The 20343-nt window shown below is 44.2% G+C and overlaps 1 protein-coding gene across 2 annotated transcripts in view; it reads left to right on the top strand.

Moving 5' to 3' along the window:
* LOC109403570 (T-complex protein 11-like protein 1) overlaps window positions 1-8705 on the top strand; it is a 48144-nt gene extending 39439 nt beyond the window's left edge. The window contains exons 2-4 of one of the 2 annotated variants that reach the window (XM_029861575.2): window positions 564-701; window positions 997-1113; window positions 6742-8705. In XM_029861575.2, coding sequence (XP_029717435.2) covers window positions 679-701; window positions 997-1113; window positions 6742-8119 — 1518 coding nt within the window. In that variant the 5' untranslated portion in view covers window positions 564-678 and the 3' untranslated portion in view covers window positions 8120-8705. The remainder of the gene's footprint in view (window positions 1-563; window positions 702-996; window positions 1114-6741) is intronic. The other variant, XM_062845361.1, reaches the window with a different exon arrangement.
* Window positions 8706-20343: the final 11638 nt, after the last annotated feature.

Here is a 20343-nt window from a genome sequence, read left to right as displayed (position 1 = left end):
ATGGGACCCACCACTATAGCAACACTACCACCACTATAGGTGCAAAGGAGCAAAAAAATTAAGGAAAATAATTGTTTAAAATACGTTTATCTGCAAATCCTGAACACAAAACTGAATTAATGTTATTATTTAGGTATGATGCATCTATTAAAAATGTCATTTGCAAGCTTTTTGGTCGAAATAGTGCTAAATTGGCACTACCACCACTATTGGCACTACCTCCACTAAGGGAGCTTTTGCCCTATTACCTCTATGCACTATGCAGTTGATACAGTTTGATGAAGAGTTGTTTGAGTTCATTGATAATATTTATACCTTCGTCCTATTAATGTCGTGAGATACTTTGATTAGAAAGCATTTTTTATGTGACGTAGCACCACAAAACAATCAACAATGTTTACAACGCATTCAAACTCCAACGACGACAAGGCGTATCATCGTGATATGGTTCAATTTATAATTAGTCTTACATAACATCTAGTAACCGCACAATGGCGGCGCCAAGTGGTTATTGTTACAGTGTTCTCTTCTTTCTATTCACGTGTGCTTTTCATTGTATACAGTTGCTTGAAGTTGTAAGTAACGAACCGTTCATTATTCGTTGGGATCGAGACGCGGCGGCTACCGAGAGGGAAAGCAACACGTCAACCAAGCAAGGCAGCAAGCTAAAGTAAAACCATGCCAGCTGATGCATTTTCAAGGTAATTCTGCCACTGCCAAGCGGGCAGCACACCGGCTCAATTTGTGGTGATCTATTTTTGAAACAGTCGTAGAGTTAATATCCAAAGGGAACGCATGGTATGGTTGTGTATGGTTGCTGACCACGAGCGCGCGAAACTGATTTTCCTGCGCACACTAACTAACTAACGTAACAAAGTTTTGTAATTATTTAAATCACCACGTTCTCGAAGGATCAAGTTTCCAGCCGAGTTATTACAATAGCTATACCGAATTGTTATTGATAATTTGATTAACGTATTTTATCTATGTTTGTAGAATGGACTCATCAGGGTCCGCAGCTGAATCGTCGTCCTCGAGCGAGGCGAAAGACATTCCGGCCAACATCGAAGCTGCCATTTTGAGGGCACGCACTGAGAGCGAAGGTTCCGATAAGTAAGTACTTTTTCTGGGTTTATGATCCTAACTTCTACACTCATACATTTACACACATTTATACAACATCACATAATCAACAATAGTACGCCACAATACTCGGTTTGTGGCTGCCGCTCTCCATCCTCGGTCGCGCCCAATGCTCGCCAGGTCACACTCCACCTGGTCCGCCCACCATGCTCTCTGCGCTTCACGCCTTCTTGTGCCAACCGGATCAGTTGCAAACACCAGCTTTGCAGGGTTGTTGTCCGACATTCTTGCAACATGCCCTGCCCACCGTATCATTTCCGCTTTGGCCACCTTCTGGATGCTGGGTTCGCCATGAAGTGCAGCTAGCTCATGGTTATCCTTCTCCGCCGTTCTCATGCCGTTCTCATGCACACCGCCGAAGATCGTTCCTAGCACGCGTCACTCGAAAAATCCGAGTGCTTGCAGGTCCTCCTCGAGCATGGTCCATGTCTCGTGTTCGTAGAGGACCACCGGTCTTATTGGCGTTTTGTACATGGTACATTTGGTGCGTGGGTGAATCTTTTTCGACCGCAGTTTCTTCTGGAGCCCGTAGTAGGCACGACTTCCACTGATGATGCGCCTTCGTATTTCACGGCTCACGTTGTTGTCAGCCGTCAGTAAGGATCCGAGGTAGACGAATTCCTCCACCACCTCGAAAGTATCCCCGTCTATTGTAACATTACTACCCAGACGGATCCGGTCGTTTTCGGATCTGCCTACCAGCAGGTACATTGTTTTTGAGGCATTCACCACCAGTCCGACCTTTGCTGCTTCGCGTTTTAGGTGGGTGTACAGCTCCACTACCGTTCCAAATGTTCTGGCGATAATGTCCATGTCGTCCGCAAAGCTCACAAATTGACCGGATTTTGTAAAAATCGTTCCACGGCTGTTGAGCCCGGCTCGACGCGACGCATCACACCTTCCAAAGCGATGTTGAAAAGTAGGCATGAGAGTCCGTCACCTTGTCGCAGTCCCCGGCGAGATTCGAATGAACTGAATAGTTCACCCGAAACCCTTACGCAGTTTTGCACAACGTCCATCGTTGATTTAATCAGTCTAGTCAGCTTCCCAGGAAAGCCGTTTTCGTCTATGATTCTCCATAGCTCTGCGCGGTCGATACTGTCGTATGCCGCCTTGAAGCCGATGAACAGATGATGCGTTTGGACCTGCTATTCACGGCATTTCTGTAGGATTTGCCGTACGGTGAACATCTGGTCCGTTTTCGACCGGCCGTCGATGAAACCGGCTTGATAACTTCCCACGAACTCATTTGTTTTAGGTGACAGACGACGGATGGATCTGGGATAGCACTTTGTACGCAGCATTCAAAATAGTGATCGCCCTGAAGTTCTCACATTCCAAATGGTCGCCTTTCTTGTGAATGGGGCAGATTACCCCTTCCTTCCACTCCTCCGCTAGCTGTTCGGTTTCCCAGATCCTGACTATCAGCCGATGCAGACAGGTGGCCAACTTTTCTGGGCCCGTCTTAATGAGTTCAGCTGCGATACCATCCTTACCAGCTGCTTTGTTAGTTTTGAGCTGGTGAATGGCATCCTTAACTTCCCTCAGCGTGGGAGTTGGTTCATTTCCGTCCTCCGCTACACTGCACTGGCGTCGTCGTTTCCTCCGTTGCCATGGGCTCCCGTGCCTACGTTCTCCACGCCGTTCAGGTGCTGATTGAAGTGCTCCACATTTCGATCACCTCACATCCGTCCGTCAAGAGGCCTGATAGAACTTCCGTGTTTCTTGGGAACGACACAGCAGTTCCATTTCTTCACACTCCGCTTCTTCCAGGCGGCGCTTTTTCTTCCGAAAGAGGTGGGTCTGTTGTTTCCGCTTCTGTTTATAACGTTCCACGTTCTGTCGAGTCCCTTGCTGCAGCATTACCGCCCTCGCTGCGTTCTTCACCTCCAAAACCGTTCTGCACTCTTCGTCGAACCATTCGTTCCGTCGATTCCGTTCCTCGTACCCGATGGTGCTCTCGGCTGCGTCGTTGATGGTTGCTTTCACTGTACTCCAGCAGTCCTCTAGAGAGGCCTCGTCGAGCTCGCCCTCGTCTGACAACGCGGCCTCGAGATTCTGCACGTATGCTGACGCGATATCCGGTTGTTTCAGTCGCTCTAGGTTGTACCGTGGCGATCGCCGGTATCGTACATTGTTGATGACGGAGAGTTTTGGGCGCAGTTTGACCATCACCAGATAGTGGTCGGAGTCGATGTTGGCGCCACAATTGGTCCTGACGTCGATAATGTCGGAGAAGTGCCGTCCATCAATCATAACGTGGTCGATTTGAGATTCCGTCTGCTGTGGTGATCTTCAGGTGTAACGATAAGAGAGGCTGTGTTGGAAAAAGGTGCTACGTATGGCCATATTTTTGGAGGCGGCGAAATCAATGAGTCGTAGGCCGTTTTCGTTCGTTTGCTGGTGGGCGCTGAACTTATCAATCGTCGGTCTGAATTCCTCCTCCTGCCCTACCTGAGCGTTTAAATCTCCTATGATGATCTTGACGTCGTGGCTTGGGCAGTGATCGTACTCGCGTTCGAGCTGCGCGTAAAATGCGTTCTTGTCATCATCAGTGCTTCCGGAGTGTGGGCTGTGCACGTTTATTATGCTGATGTTGAAGAATCGGCCCTTGATCCTCAACCTGCACATTCTTTCGTCGATCGGCCGCCAACCGCGCCTCTGCATATCACCCATCACGATGAAAGGTGTTCCCAGCTCGCGTGTGTTGCCGCAGGTCTAGTAGATGGTATGATTACCTCTAAACGTTCGCACCATGGATCCTGTCCAACACACCTCCTGCAGCGCTACGATGCCGAACCCGCGGTCCTTCAGTAGATCGGCGAGTATGCGGGTGCTCCCAATGAAGTTGAGAGATCGGCAGTTCCACGTACCGAGTTTCCAATCGCAAGTCCTTTTTGTTCGCTGGGGTCGTTGCCGTTGGTCTCGGTTCGTATTATTCTGTTGCTGATTTTCCGCTACAATGGTTTTTTACGGCTGGCTCGTAGGGCCTGACACCAACCCCCTACTTTCCGGAGGACCCTTAGTACACAGTTGAGCTTAGAGTCCTTCCCTGGCACTCGGACGTAGATCAGCCGCCCCTAACATGGGAATCAGACGCTGTTGTGAGCCACTCCTCCTGGAGAACAGACGCTCAGGTTTGCCGAAGCAAACAACCCCCCCTCCCCCCCTTCCCGAGCAGGGAATGAGAACTAATTGAAAACAAATTGAGTTATTTAGATATCACGAATTTTGATAACAAAGTGAGTTTTCATTTTGTATGACTAAAGTGTTAACATAACAAAAATGATAACAAAATAATGTACTGGAATATCTAATTGAAATCAGAATGAGTTCTCATTGATAACAAATTGATATCTCATTTTGTTATCTACATTTTACGACTTCATATCATACGCAGTTCTCATGGAGTTATCAAATCTAAAGGGTAATAACTAAAAATTAATAACCAATTTAGTATTCATTTTGATATTTTATTAGGCATTAATTTACATGAATAAGTAAAAATTTAAATTAGATTTTATTTTAAATTTAGAAGAATCTCGTGATTGAAAACTTGTTTTGTTTGATACGATATCATCAGAATATGACACCTATTAATGCCTTAGTATTATCGATTGTAACATTAACATTTCATCAACAGTCATTTGTAACTTGGAGCCTAAACGAAGAAAAAATGTATGGAAACCGGATATGATATCCTCATAGATATGCAGCATAACTATACCATGACTCAACTAAAAGATTAATGATGGACATTGAAGTGACAAAGAAAAGTAAATTTGGAGTCAAAGGACAACTGCCCTTAACCTTCCGTAACTCGCGCGGTTGACTACCTGCGCCAGCACCACGCTAATGCTGAGTACAAAAAGCGAGATTTTTTCAACGTGTTGTAACAACAGCGCGATCGCTCGATGGTTAATATTTTTGTATAGGTAATTATATTTCAGCTTTTCCTTCTGATTATATGCACTGCAGCAAAACAAATGTGGGAGATGTTCACGACACCCCAGAGCCACAGGCATCAGGACTCAAATTGAATGACATCAAGCTACGAATTGAGTTGCATTCGGTTTCTCAGCTTTTTCCCTCGTTACCCGGGGAAAATGATGACATTGAAAAAATAAGGCATCCGATAGGAAAAATATTTTACTACAATAATTCTATCGGGTATGGCATAATGTCGTATGGCATAATATTTTGGCATAATGGCCAAATGGCATAATCTGGCATAATAGTCGATTGGTAAAATGGCCTTTTGGGATAACAATAAGTGAAATGGCATTCATCATTTTCATGTATGATAAAAATCTGTGTTATTTTCAAAACTTCATACATCACGAGATTCATCATTTTGGTACGGAGCTACAATGAATCTTTTTTCGCGCGAGAATTCTTTATAAAGGTAAAATATGTGACCTCCAACAGTAGAATGACCGTGGATTACTTTGGTTGGCCATATCTAACTTCATTTGCCTTTAATATAGAATTTAAAAATTTAAAAATATTTGGCAATATGTTTAGATTGAAATAACTGATATCTGGGAACTTTTGTATTCTGGGTAGTTTTGTTCTCTTCGTCATGGAAGGGTTTTTGAAACCTGTTGAATTCAAAGTTGGCCTCAAATCTTTCCCAACCAAGCTATACAACCAAATTTCAGGCAACTTGGCCGATAAAAACCCCCTCATAACGAAGAGAACAAACCTGTCGATAATATCCAGTCACCCTAAAAACTTACTTCAAGCCAATTCAAATCAATAGTATGACCGTTACCCAGAATCAGCAAATTATAAATTTTGTGTCAATATGTAAGTAAAATACTCTGGTAGATTTAACAAATATATTGTGAATATAATTAATATTAATAAAGCATATTAAACATTTTTTGAATTTTTGAAATCAAATCTTGTTATCATTGAGTTTTTGAAATGATAACAAAAAGATATCTCAATTTGATATTAAATAAAAACTTATTTTGATTTCATTTTGTCATCAATAACAAAATGAGTTATCAATTTGTTATAGGTTTGTTCTCATTCCCTGCTCGGGTTCCCTGTCAGCCTACGACCAAAGTTCCCACCGGGGTTGGTTACCCGATCTTCCCTAAGGTTGCTCATAGTTTCCGGCCGGTACCGCGAAGAGGTAGGGATAGGAGTTGCTGGGCAGAAGCTAGTGGATCACAATGGCATCTGAATTGCGCAGCATACCCAGCCTTTACCATACCCGGGGGTCGGGTACGTGAAGGTTAATATCAGAGCATAGTTATGCATTACAAATTTTGGTCGTTGATAGAAGTTCATTACTTTCGTTTTTTTTGTAAACTAGTGTAATTGATACACACATTTCTGAAGAGGCTTCCGGCATAATTTCTTATGGAATTTATCACATAATAATTTTCCTTTTCTCTCTCAAATGATGGGCTTTCTTTAAAAGTACTTTACCATAGCAGTTGGTTTGTCGCTAGTTTGATTCATCGCATAACTGAGCCATTTCATACCATATTTTTCCCCCCATTTTTTGCCGCCGATATATTGATCCACACATAATTTTGTTTTATTCAAACATTAATCCTTTTTACTATACTATCTAACTTTCAGATCCGGTCCAACTCGATTCGTCCTGCCCGGAACATCGGCAAGCCCGCCGAAAATTCTAACCCTAGATGAGGTCCAGGACGCCGTCAAGAACATCGAAAACATGACCCTAGCTCACGAGATTGCCATCAACAGTGACTTCAAGTTGCAGCCGTACGAACCGCCAGAGAACTCGCTGGAGCGTATCATCAAGGACACCATGCACAAGGCGTACTGGGAAGTCCTGCGAGAGCAGCTCGGTCGTCAACCCCCGTGCTACGATATGGCCATCCAGCTGCTGGCCGACATCAAGGATGCCTTCCAGAGTGTTCTTAGCAAAAACAACGAACGTGCCCTAGCCCGGATCAACGAGATCCTCGATGAAACTGTGATACGGCAGCAGGCCGAGCAAGGCGTGCTGGATTTCCAGGTGTACGCCAAGTTTGTGATTCACATTATGGCCCTCTCGTGCGCTCCGGTGCGCGATGAACAGATTGCAAAGTTGAAAGAAATCCAGGATGTCGTAGATCTGTTCCGGGGGATCTTGGAGGCCTTACAGTTGATGAAGCTGGACATGGCCAATTGTTTGCTGGATGCCGCCAGGAACGACGTCATTGCCAACTCGGTCGAATACGAGAAACAGAAATTTAAGCAATTCCTCGAACTTTACAAAGACGGATTTCCGGAAACGGAAAAATGGCTCAAACGTAACCAAGTGCTCGAACAACACACTGCCCAAGCTGAACAGGCGGCGGCGACGGCTGGTCCGTCCGCTACCGGTAGCGATAGTCAAAATCGTCGCTCAAAGGATACCATATTCAATGCCTATTTGGAACTGATCGATTGGAACACGGAAAACGAGTTCCCGGAAATGCTGGAAATGGATCGGGATAGAGTGATCGGCCTGCAGGGACGTGCCTCCCGTCTATGCACCTGCGCTTCAACGCTTGCCATCACGTGTGCTGCCATACCGTCGATCGCCCAATCTGCAGATATTCGCAAGAATCTAGCCAAAGAGCTGGCAATTTTACTGCAACACTGTAACAACACCAAGGACTTGGACGACAACATTGAGAACATTTGGCTCCACGTGCGGTCGGTTATCGCTACCCGGTTGCAAGAGCTCAACCAATCCAAGCTGGATGAATCGGTTGAAGGTGCGCTGAAAACGCAGATTCTTCAAATCGCCAAAAAGGAATCCCCCGTACGGAATCTAATGTGGAAACGCCTTCTTGCTTTCATTCAGCTGGTGCTAAGGACGAACAGTTCCATTCCGGCGCCTCCCGGATTCCAGGAGTTCGCTGACGATATCGAGGGCTTAGCCACGGCGTTCAAGCGGATTTCCTACTACAACTATGCCGTTTACGGAGAGTATTACCATGAAATCTTGAACAAAGCGTAGACTGGGTGCGAAGCGCATTGTCATTGTCACACGTTAGGATCTTCCTTATAGTCGCAGTCGTCATTTGCATCTATTTGTGTGTAGTTTTTTGTCTTTCGTACTGGTCATTACGAAATAGATTATTATACAAAATTAAACATGAACATAATATATCATCAGTAGATAAAATTTAGGACATTACCCTTCGTCTGGTATGAGCAATTTGTAAGTTCGAAATGTGATAGATTGACAGGAATTTGTATTCTGCTGAGGAGAGTCGAATAACAGTTTATAGAACAGATTGGCGGACGGACAAGGACAACTACTAACAACGAGTTTAATGCTTTTCCGTGTGCAGCTAGCATACTAACAAAACAAACAATATGCCTGCATACAATTGTCGCCAAACACTGCTGAAGCTGAAAGTGCCGAGACTTACGTTAACTCGCGCCTTTATCCTCCAACTGTTCATCGTAGGTAAGTGTAATCGTACTACATACAATAATAATGGATCAAACAGTGTTCGACCGAATACAGCATACACTTCATAAGTAAATAGTTGTAGAAATAAATTTTACAAAATGGTATATCAAAACAATAAACGAAATGAATTCTATATATAATGGATAAGATTTGAAAGAACTGGTAATCCTTTCTGATGGGAGCGGGACATTTGGCATAAAGTCAATTGGCATTAGGTCGTTTGGCATAAGTTCAGTTGACATAAAAATATGTGGCATGATGACCGTTAATTTGGCATAATGACGATTTGGCATAATCAAAATGCACCCTTCTTTATTATGCCAGGTGCCCATTAGGTCCGTCCACTTTTTCAAAAATGTTCTCTGATTCTCAAGTCCATCCCCATTTTTTTGATTGGCATCGTAAAAGAAGTAACTGGTCAAAATTTCAGCAAAATCCATTGAAATTAGGAGTTGCATCAAATCAATTTTGTGTTTTTCGACTATTTTCAAACTTTAAAAAATTGTAAAACTTGTCAAAAAATATTTCTTTCAGCATAAGTTGAAAGATATACTTATTTTCTACAAGTTCTCCGAACAACGTATGCCAATAAAATTAAAGTAAACATGTAATTATCACATTTATAATCAAGAAAGACCTTAAAAAGCTAAATTTTTGATAGAATTTGTTCTGGAACACCCTAATATCCGTATTGAGGTGAATATTCTAAAACGACATCATATATTCTCTAATGTTTTGTAATTATTAGAAAACGACAATAATTTTTCTTAAGGGCCTAACTGATTGATCGATTTCTCTTCGTCGATTCTCTCTTTCACTAATAGCTTGATCATAACAAACAAAATCATTATTCTTTTTGCTTCTAGAGCAAGATGTAGTCGTCGTCTTCACATTTCAACCAAAAAATCCTTGGAAAACTTAATACACTTTCCGTAATAATACAAAGAGAGGATCGATGAAGAGAAATCGAAAATATCAGTTAGGCCCTAATGAAGAATCAGTGTCGTTTGTTTCTTTGAGATCAATGATGTAGGAATTGAGCAAAAATTATTAAAATTTGGGAAAGCCAAATACGTTCTAAAAACTAGCTTTTCGGGACATGTTTCGGGGGCAATCATGTTTTGGTGCGCAAAATGTTGAATAGTGTCAGCACTGATATTATGACCAACACGCTTGTTTGTTGACACCCACGATAGAGGGTAGCCAAGGCAAATGACAAGGGAGCAAAGCTACTACGTCCTTTTGGATGGCCACCTTTCTTCCAGCAATCTTCACCGTCATCCCGATGTCTTCGAGCTTACGCACAGAGAACAAATTGCACTGCAACTCGAGCACGTACAAATCATCTATTCAGTAACAAATTTTGAAAACGACGTATAATCAATGGTGTAGCATGGTCCACTGCACGAATTCATGCTGGCCTGCTTACTCTCACAGAAAATTTGACGTTTGGACGGTGCCGACACCTGTCAAACGTCAAATTTCGTGTAAGAGTAAGCAGGTCAGTATAAACTCGTGCAGTAATCCATTGATTATACGTCGTTTTCAAAATTTGTTACTGTGAGCCTTTGTTCGAATTTGCCCCGTCCTGCTCACTCCCACAGAAAATTTGAAAACAGCGTGCACAGTAAAAGTCACATTTGACTTTTACTGTGCGAGCTGTTTTCAAATTTTCTGTGGGAGTGAGCAGTACGCCAGATTCGTGCAGAGGCTCGTATTCACCACCGAAGGATGCCTTCTGCCTGCCATCGATCACGGATTGTGCCGGCAGATTCCGCCACGATGACTCGTCCTGACTTGGCCACTGAAATGGACACTTTCCGCTTGAGTGAATGAATCTCCTCAAACAGCAATTTATCATGGACCATGTGGTCCGTCGCATCCGAATCCAAAATCCACTCGATTCGCTCACTCGACATCGCAGAAGGCGCCGAAAGTGCACCGTCGCCCGTGGTTGCAACGAACGAAATTTCATGTTCACATGTGGCGTGCGCACCAGTTCGTTTTAGTTGTCGATTTGGTACTTTTCTCGTGTCCCTTGCCACATGCCGGGCGAAAATCGGAGCATTCCGCACGCTTGTGCCCGAAGCGATCTCGTTCGAAGCATTTGAACTCGCTTTTCTTTCCCGCAAAAGCCGACTCATCTGTGTGTTCATCCACATGACACGTTTGGTTCGCACGTTTTGTTGACTCATCAATCAGCCGTTTCTTGACGTACTCCAGTGTCAACTGGTCCGGTTGGATGGTTTCCAGCGCCGTGAAATAGTGCATCGTACAACTTCGGCTTCAAAAGCTGGCAAACGGCGTCCTCCTTTTCGGTTTTCACTCCGGCGACCTTTATTTCTCGGAGCACTTTTTCGAACTGTAGCAGGCATGCCTTCACATTTTCGCCTACTTTTAGACGGAACTGCTGGTGAACTGCAGGAACAGCTTCCCGGTGATTCCAACGCGCTCGAATGCGTTCTTCAAGGCGTCCCACACATCTTTCGCTGTCCGTTTGTCCTTAACGTAATCGAGTTGGTCCTCCGCTATTCGGTGGATCAGCTAATTTTTGCACTTACGCTCTCTGGCCATGCGCTTGTCGAGTTTCTTCTTCTCCGCTCTGATAGCAGCTGTGTACTCCGCATACTCCTCGTCCTCGATGGCGTTCTGCTGATAGTCGAGTATTTTTTTCTTCACCCATTTCCACGACCGCGTGTACTACTTTTCGGAACGAACTAGATTTTTCTTCCGCACTGGGCTCATAACCTAGTACCTAAAATTGGTAGAGCTACACATGAACACGTCTTTATTGATGGCGCAGGTGGACAAGCGGTAAATACAGACTCGATGTCGGCGTCGGCTGGAAGCAGTCGGGTGAAGATAAATTCTCCATACGTGGCGCACCGAATGGCACGCTGATGTGGAGCAGTGTATACAGCGCACTCTCAACACTCCTCCGCACCTCTTATGCTTCAGTGGACCAAGCGGCTTTGTGAACACGTCCGCCAGCATCTCCTCAGTGGGGCAGTACTGTATCTATCTCCTTCGCAACGCACAGCTCGTACACGAACCGTTGCTTCGTGTCATTATGCTTTGATCGACGGCTCTGTCTCTCGCTTTCCACGAAGGTTAGACCGGACTGATTATCCTCCATGATTGTTGTAGGCTTCACCTGTCCCTCGCCGAACTCACGAAACAGCTGCCTCAGCCAAAAGTCCTCTTGGCAGGCCTCGTTGAGCGCCACGTACTCGGCCTCCATGGTCGAGAGGGTGACGCTGGATTGCCTTTTGCTTGCCCAAGAAATGGTTCCGCCGGCAAACTGGAACACGAACCCCGAAGTCGATCTTCTGGTCCCAGTATCTCCTGCCCAATCGGAATCGGAGTAACCGACCAGGCTCTCCTTCGAGTCTCCTCCTAACTGTAGTCTCGAGTCCCCTTCAGGTAACGCAACAATCGCTTTGCTGTGCTCCAACCTCAGTGGGCAAACAGAACTGCCGCCCCAGAATCGCCGTACTCGCCACGATATCCGGTCTAGCACTCCTACTAGGCCCCAGTATCTTGTTACGTCCTCCAAAGGCTGGCTCGTATCCTCGACCTACAGGTAGCCGACGTCCATCGGGGATCTCACTGTCTTCGGATCTGCCATGCCATGATTCTTGATGAGGTTGTCGATATAGGTTCCAAGATGTATCTTGTATCGACCGCTGTCTTGCTCTACTTTCAGGCCAAGGAAATGGTGCACTTGACCCAGGCAAGTCATCTGGAACTCCTGCTGCACACTCTGGAACAGCTTCGCAATCTCTGCCTCTTCCGATGAGGCGATGAGCACGTCATCAACATAGACCAACAGGTAGATCGTAGCCGTTGCTGTTTGCTTGGTGTAAAGGCACGGGTTTGATTCTGCCAGCTTGAACCCGTACTTCGTCAGGGTTTTCTTCAGCTAACGGTGCCAGCATCTTGCCGACTGTCGCAGGTCGTAAATGCTGCGCCTGAGTCGGCACACCAGCTCCTCCTTTCCTTTGGCTTCATATCCAACAGGCTGGCGCATGTATGCGTCCTCCTCACGGCGTTGAGAGAACCCCTGGGCGACTATTCGTGCCTTATGTTTCACCACTTCACCGTGCTCGTTCCGCTTCAGACGATAAACCCACTTTGAACCTACCATCTTTCTTCCAGGTGGCAACGTTCATCGTTTATAGCTCGCCGCCATTGCACGCTCTGCATAGCTTCACGAAATGTTGCCGGCTCTTTCATGGCACAAGCGTCGTAATCCGGTACATAATCATCAAAGCGCCGCGGGGCCTTACCGCGCGTTTCCCGACGGGATCGTCGGACGTCCTCCACAGCTTCGTCATTCGCAGATTCGAAAGAGTCGTTGGCCTTCGAGTTGTCACTGGCTGGATGCTCCTTCACCTCCTTCTTGAAGGGTATCAGCTTGAATTCGCTGTCCGCCGCCGGTCGCTTGCCAGGATCCGACGGAACTAGCGGTATCTCAACGGAAGATGTATCATTTCCGAGTTCCAAGAAATTATTTGTTCTCGGCTAATGGTGATGAGGGCCGTTTCCGGGTCCAGAAAACGGTAACCCTTGTGCTCGAGCGAATAATCGACGAACACCAGCTTCGTTGCTTTCCCGTTCATTTTGCTGCGCTTGACATCCGGAACATGCACGTAGGCGTGGGAACCGAACACCCGAAGATGACTCAAATCCGGCTTGCAGCCCCACCAAAGCTCGTGCGGTGTCTTGGGTACAGACATGGAGAACAAACGGTTCTGGAGATAGGTCACTGTCAATACCGCCTCGCCCCAATAACGCTTTTCGAGCTCGGCGTCCAGCAGCATATAGGGGGCCATCTTCGTAATGGAACGGTTCTTCCGTTCTGCCACTCCGTTCTGAATTGCGGTTTGATGCCTTCCTTCTTGTAGAATCTACGAAGTTTCCCGTTGTCAAATTCACCGCCGCCGTCCAAACGGATGACCTTCGGTTTGCGGCCAAAAATGTTCTCGGTCCAGCGAACATAGTCGTTCAGGTTCTGCGCAGCTTCGTTCTTGTTTCGTGGCAGATACGTCACGGTGAATTTGCTATAGTCGTCCTCAATGTGCATCACGTACCGATTGCCGCTCGGCGTCGTGTGCTTCATCGAGCCACCAGCCACACAAGTATGTCTGCACGATATCCAGGACGGTTGAAGACTTCCGGTCAGTTACCGGAGGAAAGAAGCTACGGACAGACTTGCCCTCCAAGCAGCACTCACATACTAGTTTGAGATTACAGTCACTCACCTTTACGCCGCTTGCTAGTTGCTCTATGTGATAAGTTCACTTCTGAAGATAACGATATTCTCCCAGTATCAAATAAAACACGTCTCAACTTATTGCCAGTCTAAACAGTTCTGATTTTATTTCAGTTCCACTCTACACCAGTTTCCTATATTTCCCTTTTCTTTCCAGACTCTCACTCTTGTTAAGACCGACTTTTATACTTTAAAGACCGTGATTCACCGTGTTACTATATGCGACTGTTTCTGGAGAGCACTCAATATCGAATGCTGATATGGCTTTATTCAATCTAACATCAGACCTCCTGCTGGGATGTTCTAGAAAACATCGCACGCGCTACTGTTCGTTAAACGACACAAACAACTACATCAGTGTATGTGCCTTACACTCTAACATAAAACACATCAGCTCTTCTCCCTTAAAATAGTTAACAATAGGCGATCAATTCATATTTCAAAACTTCGAACCTTAAACTCTAAGTATTATAATAAGGAAACTTCGATTGAATTCAAAATTCATTTTGCTTAACAATAAAAATTCAGAACGTGACAATAATCACGAATTAATTCAGGTATACGTAATCACTGTCAATGTTAGCTCGCCGGAGCCGTTTAGATCGTCTCGGAACGCAATCAGTCGACCTCTCAACTTCTTGCACCGCTTCCTCCACCAGCATTCTCCGCTTCCTACTGCGTCTGACATCTTCCGGAGCACCTCGAAACTTTTCAAAGTCGGCTTCTGGTACCAGCGTTCGCTGGCGCACCAATACGTCGCTTCTCGGGCAGGACACTGTTTGTTTACTGTTGCTTGGCTTGGTTCTCTCAATTTCCTCTTCCGAAAATCCACGAAATTCTCCGCCACCTTCATGGAATTCCAGCTGTTGCCGGCGCAGAAGGACGTTTGGTTTTTCGTGGGATTCTCCGGTTTTACTGATGCGCAGCTGTCCTCGATGTGCTGCGGTTGGAACGCTTCCAATTAGAACCTGGAAGGTATTGCGAGAAACTCTTTTAATATAATTTGCCTTGAGCCATTTAGCAGTGTGGTGCGGATTATGATTTTTATACCAAATCTCATCTCCTTGCGTCAGATCTTCAAAAGGGTCGGGAATATTTGCCTTGGCATGCCCTACACCCTTCAAGTTATCATCATGCACCGAGATATCCTTTCGAACATTAGTTAAATCATCATGCATTTCCTCCACACGCAAATGTTTTTTATAATGAGATTTAGGATTTAACAAGTCCAAAATCGTTTTTGGCTTGTAAGAAAATATCATTTGTGACGGGTAATTTCCCTCGCTAGTCAGACAGTTGTTCCTGTAGTTAATCAAAAACAAATTGATCTGGTCTTCCATGTCTAAATCTGCATATTCTGGGTCAACTAGAAACTTCTTTAATACATCTTTTACGGTTCTCACCAACCTCTCCGCTTGACCATTGCTGGAGGGATTATACGGTGGACTTTTCAAAACGTTGATTCCCTGTCGCTTTAAGAAATCACCAAAAGCTTGAGAATTAAATGGGGGTCCTCCGTCTGAAACTAGTACGTCTGGTAAGCCATATCTAGCAAATATGCTTACCAACTTCTTCAATACTTTTCTACAATCTGTTCCATTTTTCATTGGCTCAACTTCAATCCACTTTGAGTAGCTATCAACCACTAACAAATATGTATGGTGAGAAAAATAAAAAAAATCAATGTGTATTCTACTGAAAGGTCTAGTTGTTGCTATCCATTTGGAGTGCGTTTTCGTTTTGGGAACAACCATCATACTATTACAGGTGTCACAAATTGCTACATAATCCTCAATGTCCGAATTAATTCCAAACCAATAAACATTCTTTCTAGCTAACCTCTTCATTTTTACAATTCCGGCATGGTTAGCGTGTAATAAATTCAAAACATGTTTTTTTAAAGACATTGGTATCACAACCCTGTTTTGGTACAAAAGACATTCATCCACCCATTCCAAATCCTTTTGATTTGCGTAAACGTCAATATATTGTTTATTTACTTTTGCGGGCCAACCCTTTGTCATATATAAAATTACATTTTGCAAGAACTCATCATCTTTTGTCTTAGTTGCTATAGTAGAAAAATCAATTGGGAATTGCTTACTAAAATTTATACTATTAATCAACCCTTCATCATATTCTCCTGGAACCGGTATATCCATAGGAAAACGCGAGCAAAAATCTGCGTTACCCATCCGATTTGAGGGCCTATATTGTATTTCAAAATCGTAGATGGAAAGCTCCAGCACAAATCTTTGCAATCTAGTAGCGTAAATAGAGTTTTTTCCTTCCTTGCCAAAAATGCCTACAAGGGGTTTATGGTCAGTGTAAACAAAAAATTTTTTCCCAAATATAAATTTATGAAATTTTATTACCGTGCAAACTAAGGCAAGCGCTTCCAAATGAAGGATCGGGTAATTTCGCTGGGCTGTGTTTAACGAGAATGATGTGAAATAAATTGGCTTTTCAGTACCATCAACTATGTGCGCCATAACTCCTCCTAAACCGTAACCAGATGCGTCCGAAACTATCACAATGGGTTTGTTTGAGTCATAAAATTCCAAAAGTTGCGTTTCTAATAATGCCTTCTTGCTTTCTTCAAATGCTTTAGTGCAATTATCATCCCAAATAAACTTGACACCAGATTTCAATAAATTATACAAATGAAACAGCTTTGATGACAACCTTGGAATAAATTTGTGATAATAATTGATCAATCCCAAAAAAGATTTCAATTCAGTTTCATTACGAGGTATATTGGCCTTTTCAATGGTAGAAATTTTATCCGGGCATGGCATTAATCCTTTTTCACTTATAACGTGCCCCAAATGTATCAATTCAGTAACAAAAAATTTACATTTATCCCAATTTACTTTGATGTTAGCATATTTCAGTCTATCAAGTACCCTCAACAATTTACTTTTACAATCCTCGAAATCCTTTCCTGCTATTAAAACATCGTCCAAGTATACAGAAACATTCTCAATTCCATTTAGAACCTGGTCCATAACTTGCTGAAATATTGCTGCACTGGACGATGCGCCTTGCGGTAATCTGTTATACGTATAGAGCCCTTTTATTGTGTTTATCACCATAAATTTTTGTGATCTTTTCGTTAAAGACAATTGGGTGTAGGCTCCTTCAAGGTCTAATGAACAAAACACCTTACACCCAGCCAAACCCGCGAAAACATCTTGAGCGGTGGGTAAAGGGTAGGTGTTCGGAATAATCATTTTATTTACCGAAACTTTGCAGTCTATTACAAGTCGAATTTGATTGTTTTTCTTCATAACAACAATAACTGGAGAAGCCCATTCACTAATTTTAATCGGGGTAATTACCTTCTCCTTCTCCAGTTTCGACAAATAGTCCAATACTTTATCGCGTAATCGATATGGCACTTCATAGGCTTTCTTAAATATCGGATTTTCAGATTTTAAAACCAAATCTGCTTCAAATCCTTTAATTGGATACGCGAAATTTTTTATAAAAACATCTTCATATTTCATTTTTATATCATCTACTGTGTCCTGAATTGATTCAACACAAGTGGAAATTGAATTGACAAAAAAATTTCGCCAATCAGGGAAAAACACGTCAAGCCAGGGTCTGCCAAGTAAAGGGATGAAATTATTATCACAATTTAGTACCAAAAGCTTTAAGTTACTCGAAATTCCCCTAAAGGTAACACAAACATCAGCTTCACCTTCAATCATGAGGTTTGCCCCATTTACCACAATCAAGTTTCTTTGGGTTTTTGATAAGGTTTTGTCAAAATGTTTAAAATATTGTTTTTTTCCCATTACAGATACAGACGATCCACAATCCACCTCCATTTCAAACAAAACATCATCTATTTTCACATTCACAAGACAAGGATCACTTATTTTACCAACTGTTGATACGTGCATACATTCAATAACATTTGTCTCACCATCATCTTCATTTTCACTGTCAGTCTCCGTTTGCATCCTGTTGACAAGTTCACTCAAATATTCGTCCGGATTAGATGCAGAGGTGTTCGGTGTAACCAAATTAACAGCATCTCTATGCATGTTTTTTAATTTGAAACATTTTCGCCTAATATGACCTTGCACTCCGCAAAAGTCACAAACTATTTGAGAATAATCAGGACGCGTCGATGAGCGATTTCTTTCTTCCTGGTCTGATCTTCGCCTGCTCTGCCATTGCTTACTCTTCCATTGTCCTCGCTGGTATGGAGCATGTCCTAGCCTACTTTTAACTGGTCCGCGGTTTCGCTCATCATCTCTATTACCACGGTTTGTTCTAGCTGCCAATTGCAAGGTAGCTGCTAAATTATTGAGCCTTGATCCAGGAAAACCTTTCGCTTTCATTGATGCTATCTGGTCCGCAGTGTTGCCATAATCCATATTTTTCGCATTGTTCCTGGCAATTTCCCAGGTCGCTATAAGTTTCTCTGCTGTTTCCAAGGTTAGTTTCTCTTCGTTCAGCAACCTTTGTTGGAGAGCTCTGTCCCGGATCCCGGCAACAATGCGATCACGGATAGCCATTTTCTTAAAATTTTCAAAGTTGCAAAACTCGGCCTGGAGCTTTACAGACAACACGAAATCCTCTAACGATTCATCCGGTTGCTGTATTCTCACATTAAACTTTAATCTCTGCACCAAATCTAACTCTGTTTTATCGAGTCGTGCCTTTAGCTTAGTGATCATTTCCTCATAAGGAACTTCAGCAAGGTTACTATTAGGGTACAATAACTTTAACTCTCTAAAAATAATGGGTCCACTGAGCGTAATGAAATGAGCACGTTTTTCCTCATCAGGAATTTTATTCATATCAAAAAAGAACCCTAGACGCTCCACCCAATCCCCAAAAGAGTTTCCTTTACGGAAAGGTTCCAAAGTAGTATTAATGGCTGATTGAGCCATGGTTGTCTAAAAAACACGATCAATACAATTCACTCCCAAAGCTAAAATAGACAACTTGTATCAGCTGCTGGATACACTGGAAGAATCCCCGACAACGTAAAAAAAAAATAAAAACTCACCAGAAAGTCCTTCAGCCTTTGCTGAAGCTGTATGGGTCACTCTACTCGCGGCCCCTTGGCTTACACGCGAGCCGTCAGTCGACGTGAACGGATGTCTCTACCTGGTAGAAAATCACCACTTCGTGCTCTGGAATTTACGGAGTCCCTGTCCGACAGCAGCAATTCGCCAATCCGCTGATAAATAACGCCAGATACACTTTGTTAATATCACCACAGTGAAGACTAATGATTGAGCAGGCCCAGGAGCAGGCCCGAATCACTGTTGAATCACACCGAAACAGAATCCGCCGTTCTTTCGGCTCTTGATTGTAGTCGGTCTGAGGGTTAGCGTCAGCTCTTATGTAGATTTCCTCCTCCCGTGATGATCAGCTTGACCGGGTGAAGTTTCCGAGCGATGGCGTTGGTTCGTCACAAGGTAGCCGATTTGGATTAATTATTCACCACGCACGCTGAAACTTTCTTCTAATCCGCTTTTTCTCGCCGTCAACTGTTAAGACCGACTTTTATACTTTAAAGACCGTGATTCACCGTGTTACTATATGCGACTGTTTCTGGAGAGCACTCAATATCGAATGCTGATATGGCTTTATTCAATCTAACATCAGACCTCCTGCTGGGATGTTCTAGAAAACATCGCACGCGCTACTGTTCGTTAAACGACACAAACAACTACATCAGTGTATGTGCCTTACACTCTAACATAAAACACATCAACTCTCAATTTCACTCACTCTCTTAAACTACTTTCTCTTCGCCCGACTCTATGATTTATGTTTTCAACCTTCGCGAGGTCGCTACACTATGTTGAGTCGCTCGATGGCCGCCCCAGTCGCGGTGGCCCAGCTGGCGATGCCACTGATGGTGGCAGTTCACCAGATGGTCCTCACTCACCTTCAACGAAGACTTACCGCATCGTAGGTAGTATAGGCTGCCGCATCGACCGCCCATGGCAACAACATCGTCGGTAGTAACAACCACCCGGCAACTCGTTTCGTCGAAACACACCGTCAGCTGCTTCTGCGCCAGCTTGCCGACGGATATCAGGCTGGTGGACAGCCCTGGCACGTACTTGACGTCCCCCATGGTGATCCACACCGTCTTGTTGTCGGCATCGACGCCCATCAGCACTCTGCTTCCTTCACCTTGGACCAACCGCCGGGAAATTCCCGCAGCTCCTCGAAAAACTACTTATCGCCGGTCATGTGGGCACTCGCCCCACTGTCGATGACCCACGACGAACACTTTTCTCCGACAAAGAACGCTATGCTGCGGCTATCGCTGTGGGCGGCTTTAGTCCCTTCGTTTTTCAGTACATTCTTCGAGTTACCTTCACCTCCCGCCTTGGAGGCAAGCAGCTTCCGACAATTCCGGCGGAAATGGCCGAGCTTCTTACAGTGGTGGCATACACGCGTTTCTTTACCACTGTTTGGCTTGGATTCCGTTGACCGCATCGCCTTC

This window comes from Aedes albopictus, chromosome 1 (genome assembly GCF_035046485.1).
Source record: "Aedes albopictus strain Foshan chromosome 1, AalbF5, whole genome shotgun sequence".
Classification (NCBI taxonomy): Eukaryota; Metazoa; Arthropoda; class Insecta; order Diptera; family Culicidae; genus Aedes; species Aedes albopictus.
Note: the sequence above shows the minus strand (reverse complement) of the source record. Positions and strands in the feature narration are given on the sequence as shown.